Below are 9,699 nucleotides of genomic sequence, written 5' to 3'. Positions count from 1 at the left end.
GGGAGGCCTGGCGTGCTGCCATTCATGGGGTCTCGAAGAGTCGGACGCGACTGAGGGACTCAACTGAACTGAACTGAACATGGCAACTTCCTCATTTTTCCCATTATCCTCAATAAGCCTGGGGCAGGCAGCCGCAAAATGGAAGTCAGACAGTGCTGGAGGTAAGGGTCTGTCTTTTGAGTGTGGGGTTCGGTCTTCACAGGGATGTCCATGTGAGCAGTCATCTGGGACCCCTCAATCAGAAGGGCCTGACGCTTTGTTTAATGCCCTGCTGTCTTTGTTGGAAAAATTTTAATCACTTTTGGACAAGGGGCTCTACATTTTCCATTTGCACTGGGCCTTGCAAATTATCACCGAGTCAATGTACATGAGTTTGAGCAAACTCCAGAAGACAATGAGGGACAGAGAAGCTGCTGGCGTGCTGCAGTCCATGGGGTCGCAAAGAGTTGGACACGATTGAGCGACCGGACAACAACAACATTGAGGATGCTGAGGAGTGAATGAAGGAAAACTAAACTTTTAATAGGGTATTAATGAGTAAGTAAATAAATATATAAGTGTGTGAACGAACGAACAAATGAATGAGAAATGAACAAGCGCGCAGGACACGGACCCTTAGGGCCACCTGTACTTTCTGCTCTCCAAATGTACGCACTCCGACTCACTTTCCTGCCTCTCCTGAGCGCCCCCTGCCAGTGAGAGGTTTGGCCTCGCGAAGCCCAAATCAGACCACTCGCCTGGCTTCGCCTTCGTTCTCGCTTCTGGTTGGCTCCAAGTCGCTCGCCCTGCCTTTTATGGAATGTAGTCTTCTGACTGGAGTCAGCGTTTCCTGTCAGCTCAGGCACTGACAGCCACCGGAAGTACGTAACCAAACTTCCCTGGGTCCCAGAAGTCATTGCGATAGCGTTGGATGACGGGAGTCGTAGTCCTCGAGCAGCCAGTTTCCGTCACAGTTGGCTGGTATTGGAACTGCTATTCCCGCCATGCATCGTGCTCCCACTTCGCCGCGGCTGGCCCGAAGCATTCTGGGAGTTGTAGTTTTACCACGTTACAGTTCTTCTTCTGTTCCACGGAGTGTGCCCGCTCAGAGAACTACATTTCCCTGCACATTTCCATACTTCAACGGAAACAGGCCGCGGCAGCCATTTTGTTCCGCCCCAGAAGCACCTAAGATGGCGGTGGGGGAGACGGTGAAGGTTGCCGCCTGCCCCCCGGGGCGCTAGTCCGCCGTCCCTCGGTCCCCTCGTCCCCCGGCGGCCAGCCCATGGCCTGGCGGAGGCCCAGATCATGGACCTCCACACCGCCGTGTACAATGCCGCCCGCGACGGCAAGCTGCAGCTCCTTCAGAAGCTGCTCAGCGGCCGGAGCCGGGAGGAGCTGGAAGAGCTGACGGGCGAGGTGGCCAGCGGGGGTACGCCGCTGCTCATCGCCGCCCGTTACGGCCACCTGGACGTAGTCGAGTACCTGGTGGACCGGTGCGGCGCCAGTGTGGAGGCGGGCGGCTCGGTGCACTTTGATGGCGAGATCATCGAGGGCGCGCCGCCGCTGTGGGCCGCCTCGGCCGCCGGCCACTTGGACGTGGTGCGGAGCCTGCTGCGCCGCGGGGCCTCGGTGAACCGCACCACGCGTACCAACTCGACGCCCCTGCGCGCCGCCTGCTTCGACGGGCACCTGGAGGTGGTGCGCTATTTGGTGGGCGAGCACCAGGCGGACCTGGAGGTGGCCAACCGGCACGGGCACACGTGCCTCATGATCTCCTGTTACAAGGGCCACCGCGAGATCGCCCGCTACCTGCTGGAGCAGGGCGCCCAGGTGAACCGGCGCAGCGCCAAGGGCAACACAGCTCTGCACGACTGCGCCGAGTCTGGCAGCCTGGAGATTTTGCAGCTGCTGCTCGGCTGCAACGCCCGCATGGAGCGTGATGGCTACGGCATGACACCGTTGCTGGCGGCCAGCGTGACGGGCCACACCAACATCGTGGAGTACCTCATCCAGGAGCAGCCTGCTGGGGACGAGCAGGCGCAGCCCGGGCTGGCCAGGGCGCAGCCCCAGGGCGCCCACTCGTCCCCCGAGGAGCCCCCGAGCGGTGAATCGTACGAGAGCTGCTGCCCCACCAGCAGGGAAGCCGCCGTGGAAGCCTTGGAGCTGCTGGGAGCCACCTACGTGGATAAGAAGCGGGATCTGCTCGGGGCCCTGAAACACTGGAGACGGGCGATGGAGCTGCGGCACCAGGGGGGCGAGTATCTGCCCAAACCGGAGCCCCCGCAGCTGGTCCTGGCCTATGACTACTCGAGGGAGGTGAACACCACCGAGGAACTGGAGGCGCTCATTACCGACCCGGATGAGATGCGCATGCAGGCCCTGCTGATCCGAGAGCGCATCCTAGGTCCTTCCCACCCGGACACGTCCTACTACATCCGCTACCGGGGCGCGGTGTACGCCGACTCAGGCAACTTCGAGCGCTGCATCCGCCTGTGGAAGTACGCCCTGGACATGCAGCAGAACAACCTGGAGCCTCTGAGTCCCATGACGGCCAGCAGTTTCCTGTCCTTCGCCGAACTCTTCTCCTACGTGCTCCAGGACCGCTCGGCCAAGGGCAGCCTAGGCACGCCCATCGGCTTCGCAGACCTCATGGGGGTGCTGTGCAAAGGGGTGCGGGAAGTGGAGCGGGCCCTGCAGCTGCCCAAGGAGCCCGGGGACTCGGCACAGTTTACCAAGGCCCTGGCCATCATCCTCCACCTGCTCTACCTGCTGGAGAAGGTGGAGTGCACCCCCGACCAGGAGCACCTGAAACACCAGACCGTCTACCGGCTGCTCAAGTGCGCCCCCCGCGGCAAGAACGGCTTCACCCCCCTGCACATGGCCGTGGACGCAGAGACCACCAACGTGGGCCGCTACCCGGTGGGCAGGTTCCCCTCCCTGCAGGTGGTCAAGGTGTTGCTAGACTGCGGGGCCGACCCAGACAGCCGGGACTTCGACAACAACACCCCACTGCACATCGCAGCGCAGAACAACTGCCCGGGCATCATGAACGCCCTGATTGAGGCGGGGGCCCACATGGACGCCACCAACGCCTTCAAGAAGACGGCCTACGAGCTGCTGGACGAAAAGCTGCTGGCCAAGAGCACCATCCAGCCCTTCAACTACGTGACCCTGCAGTGCCTTGCGGCCCGCGCCCTGGATAAGAACAAGATCCCCTACAAGGGCTTCATCCCTGAGGAGCTGGAGGCCTTCATCGAGCTGCACTGACCACACTGACCATAGTGGGAGAGGCGAACCCCAGGACGGCGGGGCCCGCACCGGTCCCGCCCTCTCTCTGGGAGCACTTCCGGTGGCTAGAAACCTGGGAGAGCCACAAAGGGGAGGGGCTCTCCCGCCTCCATGGCCCCCTCCCCTCCGCAGGGAGTGGGGATAGGAGTGAGCGAGCTGTCGGTGCTAGAAGCCTTCTGGGTGACGCGCTCGGAGAATGGACTTTATTGCAGGAGCCTGTGCACCCATCCTTGGCCGGGAGAAGACGCTCAACCTTCCACACGCCCCGTTTGCCTGGGTTAAGGAGGGTCTTGCTTTCTGACTCAGAGGCGGATGAGTTGAAGCCATTGCCTTCCTCCCCCACGTAGAAACGCAGGAAGAAGCTGAGAGTTGGTCCGGCCTCCGGATAGACCTAGACCCCCCCAGTGCAGGGTTAGGACGGCGGCCCCGAGGGGAAGCTGAGAGACCTGCCTTTTCTAGCACGTTTGCACCTGCTCCCTCCACCCTGCAGTGGGTAAGGGTCTCCACCCGGGGAGGGGCAGCCTGCCCTTTGCGTAGCTTTCATGGTTTGGTGTTGTTTATTTACTCAGCGGGCAGGTTACAGGTGTGATGCAGGAGTCCTGAAGTTTTGCTGCCATATCCTTTTTTTTTCTTTTTCTAAAATTTTTGGTTTGTCAGACTCGCTAAGTTAATTTCATGCAGCAAGGGTTTTGTCGTGCCCGAGGTGGCCCAGCCGGCAGAGGTGAGATTTATTGTGTTAAGGAAGGGAGGTGCCAGCCCCACGTATCCGTCCCCAGAGCGAAGGTGACAGTACGTTTCCTTCTGATAGTTCACTCAGCCTTTCTTAGGGGCCGGGCTGCTTCTCGCCCAGCAAAACCTAGCATGGTCAGTTTGGGCTTTGGTTTTCACAATTTATGAGTTAAAAACCGCAGGCCGCTTCCACGTCGCAAGTCACGCCCGAGGGCACAGGTGCGTGGCCAGCATCCTGAGTGGCTGTGTCCAGTTTTTAGCTGCTTGGAGATCTGGATGCAGGTGACCCTGAGGCAACGCCAGGTACACTGTTGACCCACTGTGTTAGCTAGGTAGACAGTGGGTGTCGAGACGGGTTGCCAATTAAGGTGGAAGGAAATCTCGGCCTCCCGTCACTGGGGGCTCCTGGGAAAGGGGAATTGTTAGTCCTCCTGCCAGAGAACCCTTCCCAGTGGGATTCTCAGGGCCTATACTCCATGGCCCTGGCCGCCAACAGGAGAGTGTTCCCGGCCCGTCGGGAGAGCGGATGGGGACTGGAGCCGGTGCCCCGCCCGCAGCCTTGTCGCTCGGGGCAGCTACACTGATAGAAGCCTTCGGCAGGCACAGTGGGACCCCGGATGCCCCGCCCCCACCGAGGGAACCAGGTCTCTTTGGATTTGCAGTGTTAGTTAGGACGTCCTTTATTTCCAAGACCAGGTTTTGCCTTCCATCAAGGTGGGAACCGCCCTCACTGTCCCCCCTGAAGCCTGGAATAAAGAGAGGAGGAGTGTCAACTGCAAGTGCGGTGCTGTTGTTCACCCTTGTGTTAAGTGGACGACTGCGGTGGGGTGGGGTGGGGGGACGCTGAAGGGAGTGCTTGGGGGGGTGGGAGGAGGGTTCTGCACGACTCCCATCCCAGTTTATGTCCTGGGGCTTAGTGTCAGAGTTAGTCAGGAAAATGTATTCCTGAAGAAAAAACATAAAACCACTGGCTTAGTCGTCAGCTCTGCTGTGCAGGAGGGTTGCCTCAGAGGAGAGCATGGCATGATTTGACCTTCTGGAAGGTCTAAGGGAACAGGAAGACCCCCAACTCAGCCCTGCTTCCCTGAGACCCTGATGGAGCCTATGAACCCACTGCCCCAAGAGGTCTGTGCATGAACTTGGGTTTCCCAGAGGAAAGTCCCACCCTTTCCTTTTGTCCTGCCGTGTTGTTAAATTCTGATTTTCTCTGCACTGGCATGGTCGGTCAACTCCTCACCCACAGCAGCGTCCTGGGAGTCCGACGTTGGCTGTTTCCCCAGGGCCTGCCCTGCACCAGGCCGGGTTCAAGCCCCCGTAGAGGAGAGGATTGACCCAGCCGTACCTGAGGCAGGCATCTCCCCACATCCTCACCTCCTGAGACAACAGGGAGACTGCCTTGGGGCCGTCTCACGTCCAGTGGTGAAAGGGGCTGGAGGGTTCTGTAGCTCCTGGTTTCGCGGGGACCCAACGACCCTTAGCAGCCCACACCCACTCAACAGCCGTGTGAGTACATGGCGGTCGCCCCAGAGGAGTGGGTGTCGAGTCAGTGGGTGCTCAGCAGCCTCTCAGGAGACACCTGCACTGGCAGCAGGTACTGAACCCCGGCTCGATGGCAGGCCCCATTCTGTGGTGTGACAGGACTCACCAAAGAGGGGAACCCCTGCGGGCCAAATGCTTGCTTACTTTAAAAGCTCACGCCTGAGAATTGTGACTTAAGCCCGAGACTCTCCAGAGAAAGCCATCATAAAGCTCAGGCAGATTTGCAGTGTGGGTTGACCCAGCAGCTCAGAATTAGGAAAGACGCGGTTCCTCCCGGGTCCTGACATGGTGGCCAGCAGGAGGCCACGTGACAGCCAGCATCGCGGTGTTCGCTGGGACTGGACGAGCCGCAGCAGCCCAGGCACGGGTCCTGCTGACAGTTGGTTATTATTTAGCCACCAGGTCGTGTCCGACTCTTCTGATCGGACTGTAGCCCACCAGGCTCCTCAAGAACATATGAGTGGGTTGCCATTTCCTTCTCCAGGGGATCTTCCAGATCCAGCAATCAAATCTGCATTCCCTGCATTGGCAGGTGGATTCTTTACCACTGAGCCACCTGGGAAGCCCGGGTCAATTATTACGTGCAAATTATCAGTGATGAGACAAGCTCAGAGAGGCCAAGTGGTCTGCCCCAGGTCACACAGCCAGGCCGGTGACCCGCCTCGCTGGTAGGCGCAGCAGACCAAGGCTCAGAGGGAGGAGGGTTTGCCTGAGCTCACCGGGGGCCAAGGCTGAGACCCAAGGTTGAGGGCATTGAAAGTGTGCAGCCCACCCCACCAGGGGGAGCCTCTGCCCCTCTCAGTGTCACCCCTGGCCCACTTCTGGCCTCCACACAGCTGGAGTCAGCCTGAAGTTCTGCTCACTGACTCATCTGTTCAGTTAATGCCTGCCTCAGCTCTTATGGAACCCTGGGAGTGTCTGTGCTGGTCCCCACTGAGTGACCCCTGTGGTGAGTGAAAGAACCAATGCCTGTCGCCTCTGGAGATTCCAGTCCCCTCTTAACAACTGGGGAGCAGCCCCTGATGGCTCTGCCACACACGGAACTCGCCGCCCCCACAGGATTCCAGGACTGTCATCTGAGCAGTGTTTACAGGGAGCAGAGCGTCCCAGCCCGAGGTTAAAGATAGCACAGCTCAGGGGCTCACATCACAGGCCCAAAAGGAGATGACAGGCCAGCCCCCAGGATGGTGGCACTTGGCTGGCACCGCAGGGTGCTGACCCCGTGTCCCTGCAGAATGGTTAGGGGGTGTGGAGTCCTTCGGGAGATTCAGTTAGGACTGGGTAAAGGGGGGTTGGGGGGGGACCCACCCAGTGGTTGCCACAACAAGTGTTAAGCAAGACCCAGCCCAGATGCGGTCAGCACCATCCGTCCTGGGGGCAGGGGGGCATCTGGGGGAGGGAGTGTTCCCTCCTCTGGCCTGAGCGTCTGTGTTTGTAGTAGGTTGCAAAAGAGACGGTGACCCTCCACAGTGGACAGGACATTTGAGATCCTCCAGTGCAGCCATCTCCCCCTGACTTCAGTCCTGATGTCTTCTATTAAAAGCCTGTCAAGCAATGTTCTTGAGCGAATGTCACCTCCTCCATGAAGCCCTCCCAGATCATCATCAATAATGTGGCCCCAGACAACCTCTAACCCATCCTCCTGTGTACTTGCCTCGTAATCCTTAAAACGTTAACCCTGTCACCTTTTTCTTTGTTTCCTTGTTTATTCATCACGTCCCTTCCTTAGAATGTCAGCTACTCGAGTTCATCCATGCTGCATCCATAGCACCTAGAAGAAGGCCTAACTCAGTAGTTCATTAAGCACTTGTTGAATGAATAAATGAGCTCACATGGTTCATTCAAAAAAAAGAACAAGGAGCTCTGTGTGGCTGAATCAGTGAGTGAAGAGATTGGACTTGGTTGGTGGTCCAGTGTTTAATACTCTGAGCTTCTACTGCAAGGGATGCGGGTCCAAACCATTACTGGGGAACTAAGATCCCACGAGCTGTGCGGTGTGACCAAAAAAAAGGGGGAGTGCAGGAGGAGCTGGTGGACACAGGCAGATGGTGTAGGGCTTTAAGGTCCTAAAGAACAGAGTAATACTTACCCTCAGGGCTGTGGGGAACCAAAGCAGAATTTCACACCGAGGAGAGACACGGCCTGGTTTAAGCCTTGAGATCACTGGCTGCAGCTGGAAGAACAGGTTGGAGGGAGGCGGTGGGATGCAGAGAGATGAACATACTTCAGATCTTTGGAGGAGGGCTGGCAGGACTCGATGAATTGGTTTGGGGAAGAAGAGTCTGAGATGACTCCTGAGTTTCTTGGCCAGAATCAATAAGTGGATGGATGGTGGGCCCGTTTAATGGGGCAGGGACAAATGGAGCAGGGTTGCTGACTCAGGGTGACTCCAGGGCCTGATGGGAGCTCCCCTGGAGCGGCCTCGTAAACCACTGTTTAGTCAGTACCTAGGAAAATGCCTGGCAGGTAGTGGGAGTTCAGTCTCTATGTGTTGACTAAAAGGCTTCTACCCCCGGGGAAGGCATGTGAGTGAGCTGGGGGGTTGGCAGCTCCAGTCAAAGAAAAAAATCACCAAGGAAACTAGAGAATTCTTTGAGTGTTTTGTTGTTGTTGCTGAGTCGCTCAGTCATGTCTGACTCTTGCGACGCCGTGGACTAGAGCCTGCTAGACCCCTCGTGCAGCACAAGGCATGCTCGTGTGTGCAGTGCAGCTCAAGCAGTGCTTAGAGGGCAGTGTGTAGCCTTAAGCGCTTGCGCTAGAAGACAAGAAAAGCAGAATCTGCACACTATGGCCCCCGGGCCCAATCCAGCCTCATTTTCACAAATCAAGTGTTACTGGCACAGCCACATTCCTGTGCTCACACCTTCCCTGTGGCCACGCTCATGCTGCAGTGGCAGAACTGAGAAGTTATGCCAGAGACCCATCTGGCCCCCAAAGCCTAAAATAGTTACTTAATATTAATACATTAATAATTAATAGAATGTTTAGCCCTTTATAGACAAAAGCATGCCAATGCCTGATCTAAAATCTCACCTTACAAAGCCAGAAAATTCAGTGCGAACTAAATCCAAAAAATAAAGAGTGGAAATCGACACAATAGAAATGGGCAAATGATAGAGTAAAAACCAATGAAAGCAAAGCTGGTTCTTTAGAAAGTTTAATAAAATGGAATGAAACACAGAAGCTTCCCTGGTGGTCCAGTGGTTAAGACCGTGCTTCTAATGCAGGGGATGTGGGTTCAATCCCTGGTCAGGGAGCTAAGATCTCGTATGCCTTGAGGTCAAAAACACAAAACATAAAGCAGAAGCAATATTGTAACAAATTAAATAAAGACTTTAAAATTGGCCCACATAAAAAAATATTGAATGAAACAGATGGGCTGGTAGGGTGGGGTTCTAGATTCTGCCCTGGGGTTACCACCTTGCAATCAATCCTGCGATTTTGTCCAGTTTCCTCACTCAGAATGAACATGTTCACTGGGCAGTGTGGTGTGGTGCTTTAGGACACAGGCCATATTACCTTGGGAATGGCACTTCCTTTCCCTGAGCCTCAGTTTCCTCATCTGTGAAATGGGGTTGGTGGTAGCAGCTGCCTACCAGCATTGCAGTGCAGTGGCTTCAGTCACCCAGTTGTGTCCAACTCTTTGCAACACCGGGGATTGTAGCCCACCAGGCTCTTCTGTCCAGGCAACAATACTGGAGTGGGCATGAAGAATTAAATGAGTTTATCCAAGAAACCCTGGCACACAGTGAAGTGCTCAGCGAAGCTGTCATAGGTGCCTACTGCCCGCACACTCCTTTATACGTAACAATACACAGATGACCTGTAAAAAAATTTAAGTAGTTATGCATTTATTTGAATGTGTTTTGGGGAACAAAGTATGGCTAGGCCCTCTATTTCCAATATGTGAATTCATAGATGTTAATACTGAAAAGTTCAAAATAAAGACGAGCTCATATTTTTTTACAATCTTTTTCTGAGATAAAACCTTACCATTTTATTTATTTATTTATTTTAAAAATCTTAAGATGACTCTTTTAAGGGTTTGGGTTTTTTTTTTTTTTTTTTTTGCTTTTATATATTTTTTTAAATTTATTTTTGGCTGCACCACGAGGCATGTGGGATCTTAGTTTCCCCACCAAGGATCAATCCCGCCTCCCC

The 9,699-nt window shown here is 55.7% G+C and overlaps 1 protein-coding gene across 2 annotated transcripts; it reads left to right on the top strand.

Annotated features, from left to right (window-relative positions):
• Positions 1-1,193: 1,193 nt before the first annotated feature.
• FEM1A (fem-1 homolog A) lies at positions 1,194-4,761 on the top strand. 2 transcript variants are annotated; one of them, XM_068980179.1, is made up of 2 exons: positions 1,194-2,000; positions 2,103-4,761. In XM_068980179.1, exons 1-2 carry the CDS (start codon positions 1,288-1,290, stop codon positions 3,247-3,249), a joined length of 1,860 nt encoding a protein of 619 aa, XP_068836280.1. In that variant the 5' UTR covers positions 1,194-1,287; the 3' UTR covers positions 3,250-4,761. The 2 variants fall into 2 exon arrangements, with proteins under 2 accessions (XP_068836280.1, XP_068836279.1); XM_068980178.1 differs by having other exon boundaries at positions 1,194-4,761.
• Positions 4,762-9,699: the final 4,938 nt, after the last annotated feature.

Source organism: Capricornis sumatraensis, chromosome 9, assembly GCF_032405125.1.
Source record: "Capricornis sumatraensis isolate serow.1 chromosome 9, serow.2, whole genome shotgun sequence".
In the NCBI taxonomy this organism is placed as follows: Eukaryota; Metazoa; Chordata; class Mammalia; order Artiodactyla; family Bovidae; genus Capricornis; species Capricornis sumatraensis.
Note: the sequence above shows the minus strand (reverse complement) of the source record. Positions and strands in the feature narration are given on the sequence as shown.